Here is a 22,201-nt window from a genome sequence, read left to right on the forward strand (position 1 = left end):
TCACACTCGATGGCTCTTAACAACATCAGAGGTTCCTAAGGAGTCCTGGTGTGACTGCCAGCTACAAAGTCTGTGGTTCAGATCAACCCTATACAGGGTCATGATGAGTCAGAAATGATTCCATAGCACTTAGCAACAACAGAGCTTCCTGAAGATAGCAGAAAAGGGCCTTCCTAATTTGGGAAAATTCCAAATAGAAATCTTAGTTTTATCCTTTAGTAATGCTAGGCTGGGCCTTATAAAATCATTTATTTAATTCTTACTGACATTTTAAGGTGTCCTGGTGGCACTTTGATTAAGTGCTCTGTGCTAACCAAAAGGTTGGCTATTTGAATCCACCAGCCACAGCCAAATTTCATGAAAGATTTACTTGAAGCAGTTCTTATAGGATCCATATGAATCCAAATCAGCTCTATAGCAATGGGTTTGGTTTGGGGGTTTGCATCCCTTTACTCACTCAGAGACTATTGGACTCATGATTGATGGTTTAATAAATAACAGAACAGAGTTAACATGTAGCTTAGCTGACAAATTTTAAACATGGAATCCATTTGTGTGCACTAAAGTGTCCCTAAGGAGCTCTGGTAGTATAGTGGTTAGGAGTCAGGCTGCTAATCTGAAGGTTAGCAGTTGGAAACTACCTGCAGTTCCACTGGTGAAAGATGAGGTTTTCTGCTGCTATAAAGATTTACAGCCTCAGAAAACACTATATAAGGTCGTTGTGAGTCAGAACTGACTCCACAGCATGTAATCAATCATGACCAAAATGTCCCTTGGTAGTAAAAGTACTACTTCGAATCAGATCTCTTAAGGTACCTTGTAGATCATGTGGGGGACACTGATTTAGTAGTAAAATCCCCACCTTGAATGCAGGAAGCCCAGGTTTGATTCCTAGCCAATGCACCTCATCACATCCACCACCCATGTCACTGGAGACTTGCATGGTGCCATAGAGTTTTCAGCAGATTCCAATTTAGATGAACTAGAATGAAGGGAGATCTTCCAAAAATCAGCCAGTGAAAACCACCCAGATCACAAACAATCATGGAGATGGCACAGGAAAAGTCAGCATTTCCTTCTACTGTGATAAGGGCCTGCTTGACAGCAGCTAACAGCATAGATGATCTAGACACTTAGCCAACCTTTGCAAGGCTACTTTCAGATTGTTCAGATTAATGATTTTTCCTATTTTATTCACATCCATCCAAGTCTTTAACTTTTACTCTCCTAATTTTCTTGTGCCAGCCTTTAAAAATGCAGTCCAACAATCCTTTAGAGTTGAAGACAGTTATTATGTATCCCCTTACCAAAACTCATTGCTGTCAAGTTGTTTGCAACTCATTTGTTGTTCCATGCCATTACAGCAACCCTGTATAGGGTTTTCAAGGAGCAGCTGAGATGGGTTTATAACACTGACCCTGTATAACACTGACCCTGTATAACAGTCCAGTACTTATTCTACAGCGTCACACCAGGACTCCCAATTCACAGAAACCCTATATAAGGTTACTAAAACTGTACCTTTACAAGGGTTGGTGTTAAGTGCCATCAAGTCGGTTCTTACTTTATAGCCACCCTGTATAGGGTTTCCAAGGAGCAACTAGTGGTTCAAACCAACATTGCAGTTCAGTGTTTATCCTACAGCACCACACCAGGACTCCTTACAAGGGTAAATAAACAACATCATCTTTCTCCTGGAGAGTGACTGGTGGGTCCTTGCAGTTAGTAAGGGTCCTTGCAGTTAGCAGCCCAACACCTAACCCACAACACTACCAGGGATTCTTTGATTAGACTTGTGGTGGTGATGGGTATGTGCCATGAAGTCAGTTCTATAAATGTGTATGTGAATAGGAGTGAAGGGTTAGGTGCTAGGAGTTTGTTGATAGTTTTAAAAGAGATGCTTTTTTCTTTCTGCACAAACACGGCACTTGATAGTTTAAAAAACTCTGTCCAGGTAACTGCTAACATACTACAAATTTAACCAATAATTTCAAGGGCTTCAGGGGCCTCACGTACCTTTTTAGAACACCAGATGTTGACAGTAAAGGAAGAAAGTAGGGGCTTTGTTAATCACATCCTTCTGTCATGCCCCAGTTACTCTATGCTCAGATGTCCTCACTGGGCATTTAACTAGAGCATAAATACGTGGTTGTTGTTAAGTGCCATCGAATCTGTTACAATCCATAGTGACCGTATACGGGGTTCCAGAGGAACAGCTGGTGGATTTGAATGGCTGACCTCGTGGTTCATAGTCCAGTGCTGATCGTTTGTAATTTAATGTGCTGTAACTTAATGTTCTAGGATAGGATTGACTTAGTGTTTATTTAGTGTGTAGTTTTAGTGCATAGGCTGCGTGTGCATTTTATAGTACTTTTATATAGGTTTAAGTTCACAAGGAAAATGCTTTCATTGAAGTAAAAAAAAAAAAAAAGACCTGGAGAATGAACACTGTCAGTGCTGTAAAAAGTGAAAATGAGTGCTGGCCTCAATTGTTGCTCTGGTCATTTGCCTTACACTTTGAAGTGGTTTGTAATGAGCTATATAAATCATTCGGACTCTTTTTTTTCTCCCAAGGATACTTTGATTGTGTGGTCTGAAGCAGAAAACTATGACTTGGCACTTAGCTTTCAAGAGAAAGCTGGATGTGATGAAATTTGGGAAAAAATATGTCAGGTAATTTTAAAAATAAAAAATCAGTGTACTTTTTGGTGGGTTTTTTTGGCCATACTTTCAACTAACGTTGAGGGTTTTAAATCAGTTGGTCAAGCATTTCATACAGTTGACCTTAAACTGTTGCTGTTTGTGAAAAGCTTGATTGTAGGAGGGTATTACTTACTGAAACTGAACTACCCAACCCAGACTTTAACTGCACTCCAGAATTTTTATATCTGTCTTCTCCAGAGCTCTTGAACTTGTTGACTAGCATTTCCATTTTTAAAAACAACCCCTTATTGTGTTTTCAGTGAACTGTTTACACAGCAAAATTCAGTTCCCATTTGACAATTTCAACACATAATGTTCAGTGACATTAGTAGTTATGACATTTCAGTCTTAATGTCTGAAACCACCTTAATATTCTCACTTAGATCTGTTCATTCACTAGTCTCCTTTATTTTAGGAAATGCCAGTTACTTAGGGATCCTCATTCCTCATGTCTATTCAGTTCCTCAGTAATAATTCTTAAATCCATTCACGTCTCTTAGTTTTCACTAGTGTCACAGACATTTCTTACAAGAATTACTGCTTTTATCTTGATGGGTCTTTTCAAATCCACGCAGCTGCATTTTTTTAAAAAAGCTTGATAACATCATGCCCACTCAGTAAGTTTTTCTAGTTCATAAATAAAACAAATCTTACACAAGCCGTGGAACAGTATGGCTCTTGACTGTCTCTTCAACCTCATCTTGCCTCTCAGCCTGAATGTTCCCAGTTGACCCTGGAATTTTCCTCCTGACTCTAGTATCTCAGTCGAGTGAGGTAATCTGTACTGTCTTGTGAATGTGCATTTTTATGTGCTCCATCCTCTTGTGGTGAACTTATGTAGGCCATTGCTCCCTACGGAAAGATTGTCCATTGCCACATTTGTTTTAGCTAGAGAATAATCCTCAGATTTTAAACTTAGTAATTCTGAAGGCCTGAAACCAGCAGCATGAGCATGGACTGGGAAGTTTATAGAATTTGTAAATTCTGAGACTCCCCACCCCAGACCTATAGAACCATAAATACTGTCAGTAGAGTGACCAGTATATTTTAAGCGTACAGTTTAATAACACTAATTCACCATATCGTGCTCTATCACCACTAAACATTTGCAAAAGTTGAACCCAGTAATTATGCTTACTAGGTAATTGTTTTTATAAGCTGATCAGACTTTTTCTATCAAGGACCAGGTAGTAGTAATGTGTCTTAGACTTTATGGGCCCTGTAGTCCTGCATTTAACTCAACAGTTCTGATGTGAAAGTTACCATCCCAGTGAGTTCAGCCTGTCCCACAATGGGTTTGTTGCTAGCTAGCCTTGCTCTTTATGAACTCTTTCTATCTCTGAACTTTGAACTTCCTTAAAAGTGAATGTATGTTACTTGTCAAGTTTGAAAAAAGTTAGCTAAACTTGAAATTTATCATTATATAGCTTTCTTACAACATGAATTCCTGAATTCATCTAAGAATATTAGTAAGATCTAGTTTGTGTTTTGTCAGTTATCATACATTCTCTTTAATAGGTCCAAGGAAAAGACCCTTCAGTGGACATTACTCAGGACCTTGTGGATGAGTCTGAAGAGGAACGTTTTGATGATATGTCATCACCAGGCTTAGAATTGCCCTCGTGTGAATTAAGTCGCCTCGAGGAAATTGCAGAACTTGTGGCATCATCTTTACCTTCCCCCCTTCGTCGTGAAAAACTTGCACTAGCACTGGAAAATGAGGGTTATATTAAAAAACTCTTAGAGCTTTTTCATGTGTGTGAGGACTTGGAAAATATTGAAGGACTTCACCACTTGTATGAAATTATCAAAGGCATCTTCCTCTTGAATCGAACTGCTCTTTTTGAAGTTATGTTCTCGGAGGAATGTATAATGGATGTCATTGGATGCTTAGAATATGATCCTGCTTTATCACAACCGCGAAAACACCGGGAATTTCTAACAAAAACAGCCAAGTTTAAAGAAGTGATTCCCATATCAGATCCTGAGCTAAAACAAAAAATTCATCAGACATACAGAGTTCAATATATACAAGATATGGTTCTACCTACCCCTTCGGTCTTTGAAGAAAATATGTTATCAACACTTCATTCTTTCATCTTTTTCAATAAAGTAGAAATTGTTGGTATGTTACAGGTAAGTTAGATCATTCATTTGTTCCCTTAAAAAGATACCGTACTTCATTGGTACATTTAAATTGCTAATTGCTTTCAGCAGAAATAATTTTAAATTTAAATACCTAAAATTGAGTGTTAATTTTGTGAAAGTTATAGGTATATATTTTAGTGATACTTTGAGATTATAATATATGATACTGTGAAGCCAGAAAGTTGTTTGTTTGGTAGTGAAAATACGTGTGATAAAGACTCTGTTAATGGAATTATAGGAAAATGATCCAAATGAAATTAGGAATATTTATCTATGATGTATAGAATAGACTAGAAGAGGAAAGACAAAAATCAGGAAAACTAAGAGATAATGTCACTGAATATAATATATATAAATTCTACATTATTTATGGAGTCCTGGTGGTGTGGTGCTGCAGGATAATACATTGGAATGTAAGGTCAGTGGTTCAAACCCACCAGCCGCTCCTTAGAAAAGGGTTTCTATGAGTTGGAACTGACAATGCTTATAGAAATACTAATTAATGAGATATTGAAGGCCCTGTTCTAGAGTTAAATTTAGTAGAGTTGGTAAATGATGACCATATATATCCTTACCATAACTCATGCTTTTATTATGGGTAAAAGTTGTTCAGTGCCGTCAAGTTGGTTCTGACTCATAGCAACCTTGTATAGGGTTTCCGAGGAGCAGCTGGTGAGTTTGAATTGCCGACTTTGAGGTCTAGTGCTTATCCTACTGTGCCATGCCAGGACTCCAGTGAGTAGAAGTATGGAGCTCTAAACACATATAAGTTGAGTTTTAGCTTTCTGTTCACTTATGAGGTATGTCACTTAGACAGCCTTTTGAGGTTTGTTTCCTCATTTGAAGAATGGTGATATTGGTTACCAAGGGTATGGCACTATAGAATCAGCACCGCAAGGTTGGCAGTTCTAACCTACCAGCTTTTTCTCAGAAACCCTATACAGTGTTGCTTTGAGTGAGAACCAGCTTCACAGCACTAAACAGCAACAACAACCCTGTACAATGATCTGGAGAATGAGTGCAATCGTACATGAAACATGGTGCCAGCATGGCCCTTTTATACAATTGTTTTATTTCTGTGTCCTCAAGTCAATTTTACCTGTAACTGCTTTCCTGTAGCTATTAATAATTAAAGTTCATATTGACTAATTTGAAACATTTGGAATTCATTTAAAATAGGTGTTTTATGAGCACACTTACATACATACACAGATGTCAAAATGTGTGTGTGTATATATATTTAGACCTAGGCACTTTTTCTAGGACTGAAGTCGTATGGAATCTGTTTTACTAGCTAAAGTTGTATGACATTTAAAGTGTAACAAAATCTTGATGAAAGAACATTAGTAGGAATACTGAGCAGCAATCAGAGGGCTCTATCTCCTACTGACTGTGCTTGGCTTTTATGTAATTTTATTACTCTGTATCTCAATTCTAAATTAAGATGGTAAGATGACATCTTCTCTAGTCCTGTTCTCTAATTTATCCAGAATAATAACTTTAGAAAGGAGTCCTAGTGGTATAGTGATTCAAGTACTCAAGTAGTAACCAAAAGGTTGGTGATTTGAACCCACCACTGCATGGACGCAAGATAGGGCAATCGGCTTTTCAATGACAACTGCAGCCTTAGAAACCTTATGGAAGCAGTTCTCTCTCTAAAATTATTTTATGTCTTTTAAAATGTGAAGTTTTTGTTGTTGGTTTTTGTTTTTGTTTTTTTGGAAAATAGAGTATTGCATGCATGCTACCTGTGACTGCTTTCATACTGAATCAACAGAGTTGAGTAGCTGTGATCAAGGCTGTATGGCCAGCAAAGACTAAAATATTTGCAGGAAAATTTTGTCAAATCCTCATGCCATACTTTCAAGTTCTCTTAAATGTAGGAAAATTCATTAAACAAACACAACCCCCTGTTCTCCATTGGGTCAGTTCTGCCTCCTGGCAGGCAGTCCGCTGTGGCACAGAGTAGAGAACTGCTCCTGAGGGTCTTCTTGGCTTTAATGTTTATGTCAGCAGGTTGCCAGGTCTTTCTTGTCTTTTGTGGTGCTGCTGGGTGGGATGAAGCCTCCAGCCTTTAGTAGACAAGTGCAGACCAGTTGTGTGACCCAGGGACCTTGCCAAATGGAAGGAAAGAGCCTTCAGATTTTAATCCCCAGTTTCTCCTACAAGAGTTTGGGTTTTCCTTCTCGCTTATAAAGAACAGCATTACCAAAACATTTCCCTTCTCCAGTTATTGCAACGTATACCTTCTATTGTGTCATCCTGAAATTACATTTTAATACATTCTTACCATTAACATAATAAGTTTATCTTTTGATTTCACAGGAGGATGAAAAATTTCTGACAGATTTATTTGCACAACTAACAGATGAAGCAACAGATGAAGAAAAAAGACAAGAATTGGTAAGAAATCAGATGTTACAAAGATTATAAAGATTTAAAATAAATATTTTACATTCATTTATCTTTTTCTAATTTCAGGTTAATTTTTTAAAAGAATTTTGTGCGTTTTCCCAAACGCTACAGCCTCAGAATAGGGATGCTTTTTTCAAGACCTTGTCAAACATGGGCATTTTACCAGCATTGGAAGTCATCCTCGTAAGTGTTTCTTTTCTTAATTACCTTTTTATTTTTGTAAACCACAAAATGTAGCATGTAAATATTTGATTACAACCAATATTTAAAGTTAATGTTTTATTATATAAACTTAAATATAAAACTCTAGTACTAGAGTTTTTATAGGAATTTCCCATATTATAAATAATTTAGCTTTGCGCCTTTTAATTAATTGAAGTGTTAGAATTATTGTTTTTGTTAGGGCTAGCTGGTCGGTTCCAACTCATAGTGAGTGACCCTGTAGAGTTTCAGAGGAGTAGCTGGTGGGTTTGAACTGCCGACCTTGCAGTTCAAACTGACCTTGTGGCCTAGTGTATTATTCTGCAGTACCACACTGTTGTTGTTGTTGTTGTTGTTGTTAGGTGCTGTGGAGTCAGTTCCGACCCATAGCAACCCTGTACAGGGTTTCCGAGGCTGTAAATCTTTAAGGGAGCAGAAAGCCTCATCTTTCTCCCGCGGAGCGGCTGGTAGTTTCAAACTACTGGCCTTAAGGTTCACAGCCCAATTCGTAACCACTACGCTACCAGAGCTCCTTAGAAAATGCTATAATAGAAAACCAGAATTGGTGATATTGTAAAGTGTTATTTTATTCATAGAACAAGATCATTAACATGCAATTTTCTTGGTTTACCTTTCTATTTTTTTCTTAACCTTTTTTTTTTTATGTTGCAACATTTCCTTGTTTGTTTTGCTAGGTTTTCGATTTCTGTAACCCTAATAAGTTCCATGTTTTTATAATCAGAGTAGAAATCAGTGCTTTTTGTGTGTAGGGCATGGATGATACACAGGTGCGAAGTGCTGCTACTGATATATTCTCATACTTGGTTGAATATAATCCATCCATGGTCCGAGAGTTTGTCATGCAGGAGGCACAACAGAATGATGATGTAAGTAAGAAGTTAACAGAGCAAAAAATAACCAACAAGGTAAATATTATTTGCACTAGTAATAAGTATTTGTACATGGGGAGCTAGAACTGTCTTTACTGTTCATTTTCAACATTTAAGCAGTTGATGTTTGGGAAAAGTGTAACCATAGTATCAGTTGGCTTGTTTTCCCCTTAAACCAGCTCCTGACTCAGTTTATACATTTATTGTCTCCTATAGCAATTATTTGTTAGTGCTCAGTTTGCATTTCTTTTTAAAGATCACATTTCTTTTTTAATTTTGACGCCAATTTACTTTATTATTTTGCTTCAGTCGTTAAATCAGTTCATTGTTCTGTATGTAAAATGAATGAGTAACTTGCCTAGGAAAACTTTGGCTTTGCTAGGAATAGATTCCCCAAGTCACCAAGAATAAATAAATGAACTGCACACCTTTGGGAAGTGTTGTTTTTATGGTTGTAGCTGGCTACCACAGGGAGCACCACCACCAGCACCTGTGAGGAAATGGACTTCGGTAATGCGAATGGCACTGCCAGAGCCTAGGGTGTATGACTTGCGAGCAGCTCTGATTTTGTGTCATTTTCAGATGGTTAATCCAATGGATGCTGGTTTTTCTTCTGTCCTATAAAATCTTAGATGTAATTTTGTGTTTAAGAGTAGACTAAGATATTCTACCCTCAACTCCTGTAAGTTTAAGGAAGAAAAAAAGATAAACCCTTCAGGGGAAAATACCTTTGCAGAATTCCGGACTGTGGTGTTTTTACGAAATGAGAAAATGACTCCTTTTTTTTTTTTTTTTTTTTAAGTTCCTAATTAATGTGTTGTGATGTCAACGTGAAGTAACATTCCTGTTGTTGTTGTTAAGTGCCATCAAGTTGGATCCGACTTATAGTGACCCTGTATAAGGGTTTCCAAGGAGTGGCTGATGGGTTTGAACCACCAACCTTGGAGTTAGCAGTCTAGTGCTTATCTTACAGGACTTTGTATTAAGAGATTTTTTTTTCCCCTTGAAAAATTGTAGTGCCAAGAAAGGTGCAGAAAATTTCTAAACTGTTGAACATGATGTTATTGAGAATCAAAATATCTGTTGTTGTTGTGAAGTGCTGTCGAGTCGATCCCGACCCATAGCAACCCTGTATAGGGTTTCCAAGGAGCAGCTGGTGAGCTTGAACCACTGACCTTTGCAGTTCTGAACGGCTTTGCAGTCTGGTGCATTAACCCACAGCGCCACACCAGGACTCCAAAAAAATACATGTATCTGTAGTGTTATTGAAAATAAAAGTAGGACTCTTCTATTGATCTCTGTAAACCACATTTATGTACTGCTTAATATTTCACTTGTATGCATCAGCCTCTTAACTCCCAACCTTGTTCATCATTTCCATTAGTGGCCTACCTTTACTCTCTCCTTGTCCAGCCCACCACTGTAGAAATAGGCAAAAGCAAAGTTTTCTCATTGAACCCCTTCCAATGTGTATTCACTCCTTGGGCCAGGAACACCAGACATAATGGAGCCTCAGGAAAACTTCTTGGTTTTTTAAGCATTTAAAATCTGTATAATCTGTGCTGTCTGTAAATACCAGTCTTGTCTTCCCCCGTTTCAGATATTTGAATATCAACTAATTTTTCTCTTAGATTTATTTTAAAGAAATGGTGTATCACTTCCATATAAATGAAGGACAGATATCATGTGTCATAAATAGAAACTGAAGTGAAAATAGAACAATTATACATTTGCGTTAAATATACTTACTGTTAAAGCTGTGACTCTAAAGCCTGTTAGCTTTCTTCAGAATAGAGAACATTATTAGCGAGGTGATATTCAGTGGCATACCACAGTAACAAAAATCTATTAGCAACTAACTGAAACTTTTTACTTTAACCAAAGAGATTTAAAGGTAATAGACAAAGAAGTGTGAGTTTTGTTAACCATTTAGTGTTCTGTTCCCGTACTACATTGTAGGAACCTGTCAGAGATATGAGTCAGTCATTACATCCTGTTTGCAATAACAAGACAGCTAGAGCTTTGTATAATGCTATAGTGTACATCTTAGAATGTGTTGTATCCTTAGCAAGTGGTCCTTACTGTGTGTATTTTTCTCACCAGGACATTCTGCTCATCAACCTCATTATAGAACATATGATTTGTGATACAGATCCTGAACTTGGAGGAGCAGTCCAACTTATGGGCCTGCTTCGAACTTTAGTTGACCCAGAGAATATGCTCGCCACTGCCAATGTAAGCCATAGAGGTTTTTTTCTGTTTTTCATATCTAATAACTTGTGGTTACTAATAGGAAGCAATGCAGGTGAAGTTCATGAAAGTGTTTTTGATTCCTTAGAAAACAGAGCAGACTGAGTTTCTGGGTTTCTTCATAACTAATAACTTGTGGTTGCTAGTAGGAAGCAATGTAGGTGAAGTTCATAAAATGTTTTGATCCCTTAGAAAACAGAAAAGACCGAGTTTCTGGGTTTCTTCTACAAGCATTGTATGCATGTTCTCACTGCTCCCTTGCTGGCCAACACAACGGATGAGAGCCCCAGCAAAGGTAAGCCCTAGTGGGTGGCTACTTATGCTCTCTGTTCTCAAATTCTGAACCCCATCTCTGGAATTCAAATTGCTGTTGGCTAGGAGTCCTGGTGTGGCGCTGTACGATAAGCACTGGTGTGCTAACTGCAAGGTTGGTGGTTCAAACCCACCAGCAGCTTTTCAGAAACCCTATACAGGTCACTATGAGTCAGAACCAACTCAAAGGCACACAAGTCTTTAAAAGTTCACACCATTTAGTGAACATGTTGTTTTGTTAAATGCTGTCAAGTCAGTTCTGACTCATCACATCCCTCTATGGGGTTTCTAAGGAGCAACTAGTGGGTTTGAACTGCTGATTTTGCGGTTAGTAGTCCAGTGCTGATCCTACATAGAAGGACATGTTATATGTATTCAGAAGAGGTGTCAAGGTAAAGGTTCATTTAAAAGTGCTAGAATCTGAGATAACAGACACTTAATAATAGAAAAAACAAGAGATCATTTTATTTGCTGCTTTCAAAATTTTAAATCTAAATTTGTTATAACCCAAAACCCAGTGCCATCGAGTCAGTTCCAACTCATGGTTACCCTGCATAGGGTTTCCAAGTGTATAAATCTTTGTGGGAGCAGAAAGCTTCATCTTTTTCCCACAGAGCACCTTGTGGTTTTGAACTGCTGACCATCTGGTTAGTAGTCCATTGCTTACCCTATAGCACCACCAGGGCTTAATTTTAAATTTCTAAACAGTTTAAAATTTTAAACTGCGTTTATATAGGCAAAATATATAGGAGAAAGAAAGTCATTTATTTTATAAGCTAAGCTGTGTGAAATTTTTCATTTTAAGTTATTTGTATTCCAGATGTGTAGACAGAGCTAAGTTTTTGCTCAATATTAGACTATGTTTATTTGCATTGAATATTAAAATTTTAGGAATCAGTACATTGCCAGATGAATTCAGTATAGTGCGTATAATAACATTGCTGATAGAAAATAAATATTAAATATAATTTTTGTGTGGCTCTAGAATCAACTCATTGAAGTTGGGATATCAGTTTTTTATCTACTATAAACACATTTTCAGTTCTTCAAACATTTATTGAAAACCAATTGTGCTGAAGGCAGCGCTGCTGTATTCTTTAGGGGCTAAATGGGACAAATGAAAAAAGTGAGTAAAATATCTTTGAGAGGCTTGTGCTGCCTGAATAAAAAAGAGAGAGAGAAGCCTCTAGATTTTAGTTTACTGTGGACTCAGTATATGTAGGAAAGGAAGTTCAGAAGACAGTGGAATTGTGGAACAGGGAGAGATGAACTCTACCAGAGATGAGGTGTGACTTGGGCATGAGTGTGTTGTGTTTTGCTACATACATATATATATATTGTAAAAAAATCTATGTAGCACGTTTGTCAATTCAGTTATTTTTCAGTGTACAATTTAGTGATATCAGTTGCTGAATTGATCGTGTTTGGCAACCACCATCCATAATACTGTTTTTCATTTTTAAAAGGGCACATTAAGGTGTGCCCTAAACTTAAAATAATTTAGTCTTTAACAAAAACCTATGGTAGATATTTGAAATGTTAAAAAGTAGAGGCTTTATTTGATTGTTATTTAGGATTTTATATTTAAGAGAAATAAAAATATTAGCCATTTAATGTAATTGTGTTCTGTTTATTTTAGATGATTTTCAGACAGCCCAGTTATTGGCACTTGTACTGGAATTATTAACATTTTGTGTGGAACATCATACCTACCACATAAAGAACTACATTATTAATAAAGATATCCTTCGGCGAGTGCTAGTCCTTATGGCTTCAAAGCATGCTTTCTTGGCATTATGTAAGTGTTTCTGGAAGATTATTTTTTATCTTCATATTTTATCACCTTTTTGAGTATCTTCAGATCTGAGCAGAAAAGATCTTTGATTCTAGGTCAGGAGTCCAAGGTTCTAGTACTAGCTCTGCCACTTGTTCTAGTACTAGTTTGGTCATATTGAGCCAGTGGTTTTCCTATTAATAAAGAGCACAGGAGTTAAAGCACATCTATAAAACTATATTAGGTATTTTATGTTTTTGAAAAAAGAAAATAATATGCTACAGAGACAATTGTGCCCACAAGGCCTAGAGTAAGATTTGCTGTCTGCTCCTTTATGGAGAAAGTTTCCCAACCCCTGTTAGAGTAATAGCAAGAGACCATAGGAGTCTTTTATCAAGGTTGTTCTTAGTTACATAGAAAGTTTTCACAATTAACTTTCATTGTCAGCATTCCTCCTAGTTTATTGGAGTAAAACATGTTTGTCTAAGAACTGAAAATAGGCTATGCCTATCAGTGATTTTTGAATTTTGTAGCAATAACTGCCTTGGGTAGTGAGGTTCCTTATTACACTGTCCTTATTGTGAGTGGCAGATTTGAGTTCAGGGAATCCTAGAAGCTGAATAAGAGCCGTTTGCTGGTGACTCTTACCCTTTGGTTTTTAAAGGTAAGTTTGAGTGTTTTGGTGTTGTTTTCTAAGGCATCAGAGTCACCTACTGATTAGAGGTCTGAACATATGATCCTTACATTTGTTTGTTTTTAAGTTTTAATTATTTTGCTTAGTTGATTTTTAACAAATACTCTTAAATTATAAAGACATCATTGGCAATTAGGGTGTTTCAGATGGTGCCTTACTCTGTCTAAAGTAGTATTGGACATCTCTTTCCTTGTACCATTTTTACTAAACCTCACAATCAGGATGACAGCTGTCATATTCCTTAAGTGAGTTTTCAGGCCGGTGCCTACACTGTGGTGTTGTGAGAGTACATGTGGTTGTAGCGTATCTCATACCCCAATGTTCAGCTACTCAGTATAACTACTTTCTGCTGATAACCCAAGACCTTGGATGTTGTTGTCTTTTTCAGTCAAATGTTTATAAGTTATACATGTCATCTGTAACATTAATTTAGACTGCTATAGTCAGCAAAAAACAAGTTCAGTTATTTTTGTTCACCTTACAAAGGTTATGTTAGCTATTAGCCATAAGTTTGTCAAAGACATTGGGTTCATTTTCCCCCGTGTACTAATCACAGCTAAAGTACAAGCCCTGTGCTCAAATTCAGAGAAGAGACCAGTTTTATTTCAACAAATTTATTAAATACTTGTATCATTTCATTGATTCTATGATGGGCATTTTAACATTTATTATCTCTGAAATCAAGGTGAGTCTTAAAATTACTGGCAAGTCAGTGTGTAATCACTAGCTATTTTTGTTTGTTGGTTTTGTTATTTTAGTTTGTAACTAGTGACACCATAGATTTGATGAAACAGGATTGGACATCCTCTTTCACTGGCAAAAGGGAGATGATTAAAATCTATCAAGAGCATATCAGCCAGCAGGTTGATTAATAGGAAATAAGCCCACTGCCACTGAGTTGATTGTGACTCATAGAGACCTTGTGGGGTAGAGTAGAACTGCTCACTGGAGTGTCCTACACTGTATACTTTATGGGAGCAGATGGCCTCATCTTTTCCCGTCGGCCACTGGTGGGTTTGAATGCAGCTTAGTGCTTAGCAGCCCAATGCTTAGCCTACTGTGTCATCAGAATCCTGTAATAGGAAATGTTAAAGTGCCATTGAGTCAGTTCTAACTTGAATTGACCCTGTAAAGGGTTTCCAAGGAGCGGCTTGTGGATTTGACTGCCAACCTTGTGGTTCGCAGTCCAGTGCTGATCCTACATGTCAAAATAAAAATACAATAAACATAGTTGTTTGGGTTTGTTTGAAATATAGGCACTTCCCAGGTTATGAAATTTATTCCTAACCGTGTCTTTAAGAATTTGTATGGCATTTTGAAAAGGCAAGAAAAGGTTCAAAGCCTTTCTAATAATTTTAAAGCTGCACTTGAGGCAAGGGAATATGATTATGATGAATTTGTTAGGAGTGGTGAATTATGCTTTTTGGTTTGGTTTTAGTAGTTGATTCAAACATTTCAAAGTGAGGGCATACTTACATAACAGTACATACAGTAGAGTTTGAAAGATGGCAGCCAACTACACCCCTTTGAAAGTGTGTGACTTTCCACAGTGTTGTCAGTAATCCAGTCTTGTGCATCAAGGTCTTGCAAGGGCTCACTACACCTCCTACAAGTCTCCCATTCCAAGGCTCTGACCTGTTTTTTTTTTCTGTTTTATTTACCATGAGGAATTGCCCAAATTATAAAAATTCTGACCTGTCCCTGCTCCACTTAATTGGTAATGACAGAACCAGTTTAAAACCCTGCATTAAAGGGCCAGTGGAAGTTGTCCATAAGTTGGGACACTCATAACCCAAGGACTACTACCTGTAATTTATTCTTCACGAGTAATGCAGATCAGAAAATTGTTACAGAAGCTGTCACCATGTGTCTTGGTAAGGGGAGAATGGCACTCTTGGCTGGGATATATAGTTAGACGTACAAGTATGAGCAAACATGACACATTGGAAGTTTGGAATCAGCTACATCCATAAGTATACTGGGAAAGTTCAGAATATATACTGGCATGAAGGTTCAGTTTATTACTTTAAGAGGGGTTTCAGCTCATTATTTTGCTTTCATTCTTATAAATAAAATCATACTGTGAATCTAGAGGAAATCACTACACATTAGCAAACATTTGTATTATAGGAAATTAGTAAACTAGCAAGTAATACTTTTTTATTATTTTATAAACTCCATCAGATTATTTTTTATTTTATTTCTCAAATTACTTCCAGGGAAGAGAATATGAGTGTTTTTGAGAAAATGCCAGTTATTAATAGATTCTGTAGCAATAGCGTCATAGTGTACACAGTAGTATACAGTAGAAGTTTTTATTACATTCTTCATAAGAACTAAGTATATAAATCTGGAGGAACTTACTGTGTATGTTCATGGATCTGTGAGAAAAGTGTACCGGTTCCATCAGTGTTTTCTTGGCCTGTTTTAGATGATTGGCTCTTAACCTTTAACTCATACATTTATGTGTCTGAGTTTTTGTTTTATGTTCATAAAAATATGGAAACTTGTACAATAGACAAATTGAAAAGACTTTCATTCAGCTATCATTAGTTACTTGTGAGGCAAAAAGCTTTCAACTTATTTCATAGAATCTCATGTATGTAAGGTAAAGACCAATTACTTGTTTTAGAGATGGTGGTTGAAATGAAGCGCAAGAGGTTCTTCGTGTAATAATGAAAATACGAGATGCAATGAGCAAAAGCAGAGTATACTTTGCGTTGAAAATCTTGTACTGTTTAACAGTTTGGTTTCATAGAATCACTGGTAAATTGCCTTTCAACAGCAAGGACTAGTGATTGTTGCTTTTATTTTTTTTAAGTTTTTATTGTGAATTGAGTGATTTGATATTTTCGATACAGATTTCTTTGCAGGACATGGAACTTAGTGAGAAATAACACAGAGTTTTTTATATAAAAGAGTGAGGGCAAATGGAAATGAGATCAACAGTACATGATTAGAACTACTTATTGAAATCAGTAATTTCCAGATAGAAGTGTTTTGAATTTAGAGGGCATCTGTAGGACCTGTCTTAGTGAATTCTAGGAAGGGAGTGCGTCTCATTTACCCAGGAACTGTGTGCAGACCAGACTTTTCTTCTGCTAGTCTGTGTCATAGTAGGACACAAGTCTCCACAAAGCCTGAGCCCCTCCCCCCTCGGGGAAGTGCTGATTCTAAAAACAATAATCACTCTTGCCTTCATTACCAAAAGATTAAAATTTGGCCTATTATCACAAGCCCTAAAATTACTATTTTGATTCTCATAAATGGAACTGCCTTATTAAGTTCCTTTGTCAATTAAAGTTGTTTTTGTTCTTTTTTTTAAAGCTCTAAAAACATGGTTTTGGGAAAATAAACCCTTGTTAAGCTGTGACTTATCACACAGAAAGATGTCTCTTACTGTTTAAAATGTCTTATTTCACCTTGCTTATGTATTTTAATATATTTAGGAGTTTAAAAAATAAAATGCAATTACTATTCTATAAGCTCTCTGGAAACTCCTGCCCAGAGTGTGTTTCTTTAGAAAGATCCACTCTTCACTAAGCTGGATTGTTAAGGCAGTTTATAAATCAACTGTACCTAATTGGGCATTCACCTGTGGACCTCTTTTCTGCCAACAAAGAAAAATTGAGCTGCTTTACTCCTCTGCCTTCCCACCCAGAAACCGTGTCAGCATGGTTGCCTGGCTACCTGCTCATGAAGGACTTGATTAATAACAAATTGGCAATTTAACGAGCCACTTCCATGATCTCCAAAGAAATCAAAATACAAACACAATATTTAATCTTGCCAACCGACGAAGATGTGACTGCGTGAAGTGAGTATGCTGTTTTGAACTGTTTACAGTAACTGGGGCATTAACTTACTGAAATTCCATTTAGGTACAGAGGGCTTTGCTGAAGTCTAGCTGTCTTGAGTATATTTGGATCTTGACGAATGGCGACTTAAAGTAGCTCCCCATACCTCAAGATGTAAATATACCATTTAATCTGTAAGTTAAAGCCTAATTAATTATAAAAAGGAAAACTAGAGAAAAATGAAAAAGCATACTCGCTACAATAAGTATAGAGGACCACATTTTAAAAAACATCCTCTAAACTTACAGGAAGGCAAATTTTGGGTCCTGCAGATTTTTGTGGGCTTACGGCATTTCTACAAACACATCTACAAATAGACCAATGTAAATCCATGAAATCTAATATAAAATAAGAGTGTCCAGAAATATTGAAGATCAAATTGTACAGTGGATTGCCCTGATAAAAATCGTGGTTTTCTATTGTTTCTAAGGTATATGTAGAAGGACATGTGTAGAATTGTCTCATCTTAAATTGATTAATTTGTCTTAGCTCTTATTTCAGGTTTAAATTACATTTTGGTCACTAGTAATGGGTTTATTTCCAGAATTTTTCTGGCTTTTTAAGACTTGTGTTCTATTATGACATATGCTGCGTTTAGAGTCTATTTTTCTGATAGTACTTCTACAGTCTTTATCTTTAGACTCAGTTTTGGAAACATTAGTGTCACTGCATGAAGAATTACTGATTTTTTTTTTTTTTAATCTGCAAGAGTATGTGATTTAAAAAACAATGACTGTGTTTCAGGTGCCCTGCGATTTAAGAGAAAAATTATTGGATTAAAAGATGAGTTCTACAACCGCTATATAATGAAGAGTTTTTTATTTGAGCCAGTGGTGAAAGCGTTTCTCCACAATGGATCTCGGTACAACCTGATGAACTCCGCCATAATAGAGATGTTTGAGTTTATCCGAGTGGTGAGTTCTTTACACTGTAAATAGAATTTGGATCGTTGAGATAGTAATGGTTACATTATACCTGAGACTATTTTCAAAGTAAAGCAAAAACTTGAGCACTTCAATTTAAACAAAACAAGTATATCACCTCTTAGTGGCCCTGAGTGCCTGGATAGGATAGTATGAAAATGGACCTCACAGGATCCTGGAGAAAGGCAGGGAACATAGAGGCTGTTTTTATTGTAAATTGAGATACATTAGAAAACATCAATTTTACATTCACCCTGTTGTATTGTTTCATTGCAATGATTATAATCCCCTCCATGCCTCATCATTCAACAGTATTTGCTTCTATTCTCTCTTGGTGGTTTTTTGTTTGTTTGTTTTTTGGGGTTTTTTTTTTTTTTTGATGTACACAGAAACACTCAGGAACGTATATAATCATTTAAACAACCAAAGGGCACATTCTGCAAGCCTGCCTCTTGGCTGCCAAACACACGACTTTTTCTCTTTCCATCAATCCAGAGTGCTCAGCTGCTCTGTCTCCATGTCATCATCTCTGCCACTATCTCTGGTGTTGCTGCTACTCTGGATAAGGTCCCACATTCTGCTCGTGCTCTTCTCCCTTGATGGTCCTAGGGTCCTCTGTTCCTGGACTTTTAAGATTAACCACTCCCCCCTTTTTGTTTCAAAACTTCTACCTTTACAGTTGTGACAGTGGCCGTTAATCATGATAACAATTACTGTTGAATCATAAGAATCTTATTCCCATCTTTTTTCTTTCTGTTTTTTTCTTTAAGTTTTTATTGTGGATTGAATGAAAGTTTACAGGTCAGATGATCAGTTTCATATTCAATAAATCATGCAGCTTGTTTCATCACAATGATTACATTTCCTTCCATGTACCATCAGTTAACAGTATTTCTCTATTCACTTTAGCTCTTTTTTTAAACAAACAAAAAACCACTCAGGTATATATAATAATTTATACCACCAATGGGCACATTCTGCAAGTCTGCCTCATGGCCACCCTCTCTTAGTCCCTCTCTTCCCATGAATCTAGAGTCCTCAGCTGCTCCCCCTCTCCATGTCCCCATCTTTGCCTCCATCTCTGGTGTCGCTGCTTCTCTGGATAAGGTCCTGCATTCCACTTGTGCTCTTCTCCCTTGATGGTCCTAGGATCCTTTGTTTCTGGGCTATAAGATTAACTTTTCCATTTTCGTTACAAAACTTCTACCTTTACAATTGTGACATTCACAATTAGTCATGATAACAGTTAGTCACTGTTGAATCATAAGAATCTTATCCCCATCTCTTTTAACCAAACCTTTCTAGACAAGGCACATAACAACAACAATCTAGACGAGACAACACCTATTCAGTGGGGAACTCTCTTCCCCCACACACTCTTAAACTCCCTCTTGAAACCTTGTGCCTTTATTGCCTCCTCATTTTAGGTAGCCAATGTCTAAGTTGCCCGTCCCTATTTACCCTGTGCACAGAGGTGATAGCATTGATACTTGATGTGAAGACTCCTTTCTCTGTTGGTATTTAGAGTTACTACCTCCATGAGTATACTTCAAGATCATTATCTTCCTCTAGTTGAGTTCTGATTATCAAGCTATTGCGGTTAGGTCAAATGGGTACTATCTGAAAATTTGGGTGTTCTTGTGCCTCTCCCCTTCATATCAGCTGGATGCTTCACTCTTAGCTCTGGCCTTCTGTGGCTATGTCTTTGTCCATGGGCTCAGATGTCCCTAGGTCTTACCACACATTGGATCAGCAGCCCTTTTTCTTATCTCTCTGATCTCTAGATCAACAGGAGTCAGTGAACCATGGTTGAACTCAGCCCATTTCTTCATTGCTTCCTTTCCCCCTCTTCCATTCACCAGAAGACCAGCGTGCTCGCCATTAGGCTTACATGCCTGATTATGTGGTTCCTTTGAGTTTACGTCTTAGAGAGGGGTTTGTCCTGGTGGGACTTGATTGTTTGCCTTGAGGGCTTCTCTGCAAACAGCTTGCTTATTCTTGCAGTAGGCAGTCATACTGCCATTTTTGTTTTGGGTTTTTCCTGCTGATCTTTATTTGAAGATGTATCTTCTGTTTCTCTAGCTGTTCCAGGCTGGTCTGCTTGTCCTTTCTAGTGGGAATGTCCCACCTCACAAGGTTCTGGGTGGGATTCAGGATTTTACCTAATGTCCTATACTCTGTTAAGACTCTGCAAGAGGCCTGTTTCACTGTGCAAGTTTTGGAATCCCTTTTAGGTATTCCAATCCGTTAGAGGCTGAAGATGGGCTTACAAGTTTTCTCTAATCATGTTTCCCCACATTCCTTTCTATGCCACTCAAGTGTCTATTTTATAATAGTAGGCAAGGGAAACTAATACTCATAAGACAGTCAAGCATTTTAGTATTATTTCTTCTCTTCAAGCTATACCTAGATCCCTGTATTCCAGAGCTCTGTTGTTCCAAGTTTAAGCATGCATCACTATTTACCTCTGTCCCACTTAGCCCAGGCAAACCTGTCTTAGTGTTCCCCTGTCTTCCCTGTTCTTCCACTTCCTCGCCCTTCTTGTATTGCCCTCCCCAACTCCCGAAATACGATGTGTCGGCCTTTACCCTGTGCTCTGCCATTGCCTCCCTCCACCTCCCCTGAAACCCACAACCCCACCTATGTGGTTACTTTATATTCCTTTAACATTTCCTTCCATTTAAAACAGTCTATTTTATACTGTAATTTACTTGACCTCCCTACCACGTAGATCTCTGTTCACCTTCTTTCACATTGTAATTGTTTTGATCATAGACTGACCTCCCAGATCCTCTGAATTTGTTTTTAAAGTTTTATTCTGTTCTTGACTCTTTCAATTTGTCGATTGACTTCCAGGTGATACTGCCATGTACGTCATTCTCTGGTTGTTGTCTGTTCTTGTTGGTTCTCAGTCTGCAGAACTCCCTTGAGGATGTTTTTCATAGCAGGATTGGCTTTGGCTTCTGTTTATCTTGCAATGTTTTGATTACACCATCGTATTTGACTGACAGCTTTGTTGGGTAGAGGATTCTTGGTCAGCAGTATTTGATTGATCCTGTAGCGCTTTCCTAACTTCTAACTTACTTTTCTCAACTCCTTTGTGAAGTGTTTTGATACATTTTATAATCATTTTTCTGAATTCCTTATCAGGCATTTGCAAAGGCTGCCCTCCTTCCAGTTTGGAGTGTAGGTCTACCTCCAGCTCATTTGTCTCAGTCATTTCATCTTGTTTCTGGAGATGTGCTGATGTGATCATCTGTTTTTGTTTTTGGGGCATATTCAGTGGTTACCTGTGGCCTTAAAACTTAGAGGGGTGTGTAGTTTTTTTGTTTGTTTGTTTGTTTTTATGTTTTCTGATTGCCTGCATGTAGATGTGATCAGGGATTGGGCTTCCCTTTTCACTCTTCTTTGTTTATCTCCATGGTTCTGACAGGCTGCTCTGCTCTGATCCTACCCCAGTTTGGTCTTGCCAAAGATGGCTGCTCAGGGAGCAGCTTAGCACCTTGGATTACAAAGCACTGGATTTTTTGCTTCCGCTACAAATTCCACTGGCTGTAAGCCTTCCAACTCTCTAAATATTCCTTTTTAAGTGGTTCAGAGTTCTGGGACTATCTCCTCCTGAGCCTGCTTGGTCCAGTATTCTGTGTTGTTGCTGATGGAGCTCCTCACTGCACTTGCAGTCTATCCCTATCCTGTTTGTTCTCTCATCCCCATCTCTTTTTACCAGACCCATCTAGACAAGACGAGAACTGTTCCCTGGCAATTCTACCTTCCCCCACACACTCTGAAACTAAACTCCCTCTTGAAAACTTATAAGCCAGTCACTTCATACCTTTATAGCTCCCTTCCCCTTTTTAGGTAGCCAGTGTCTGAGTTGCCTGTCCTTATCAACCATGTGTACAGAGGGGATAGGATTGATCCTACATGTGAAGAAAAGAATGAAGCTGTCAAGGACCTCATTCTTCTTGGATCAACACTATCAACACTCAAGGAAACAGCAGTCAAGAAACCAAACGATGTATTGCATTAGGCAA

The 22,201-nt window shown here is 37.6% G+C and overlaps 1 protein-coding gene across 3 annotated transcripts in view; it reads left to right on the forward strand.

Annotated features, from left to right (window-relative positions):
* Positions 1–22,201, forward strand: part of SMEK1 (SMEK homolog 1, suppressor of mek1 (Dictyostelium)) — a 69,625-nt gene that overhangs the window by 22,477 nt on the left and 24,947 nt on the right. The window contains exons 3-11 of one of the 3 annotated variants that reach the window (XM_006839570.1): positions 2,575–2,673; positions 4,222–4,839; positions 7,177–7,254; positions 7,333–7,449; positions 8,238–8,393; positions 10,461–10,592; positions 10,800–10,902; positions 12,559–12,717; positions 17,989–18,158. In XM_006839570.1, the coding sequence (XP_006839633.1) occupies positions 2,575–2,673; positions 4,222–4,839; positions 7,177–7,254; positions 7,333–7,449; positions 8,238–8,393; positions 10,461–10,592; positions 10,800–10,902; positions 12,559–12,717; positions 17,989–18,158 (1,632 nt within the window). The remainder of the gene's footprint in view (positions 1–2,574; positions 2,674–4,221; positions 4,840–7,176; positions 7,255–7,332; positions 7,450–8,237; positions 8,394–10,460; positions 10,593–10,799; positions 10,903–12,558; positions 12,718–17,988; positions 18,159–22,201) is intronic. The other 2 variants (XM_006839571.1, XM_006839572.1) reach the window with 2 other exon arrangements.

This window comes from Chrysochloris asiatica, unplaced genomic scaffold, assembly GCF_000296735.1.
Source record: "Chrysochloris asiatica unplaced genomic scaffold, ChrAsi1.0 scaffold00025, whole genome shotgun sequence".
In the NCBI taxonomy this organism is placed as follows: Eukaryota; Metazoa; Chordata; class Mammalia; order Afrosoricida; family Chrysochloridae; genus Chrysochloris; species Chrysochloris asiatica.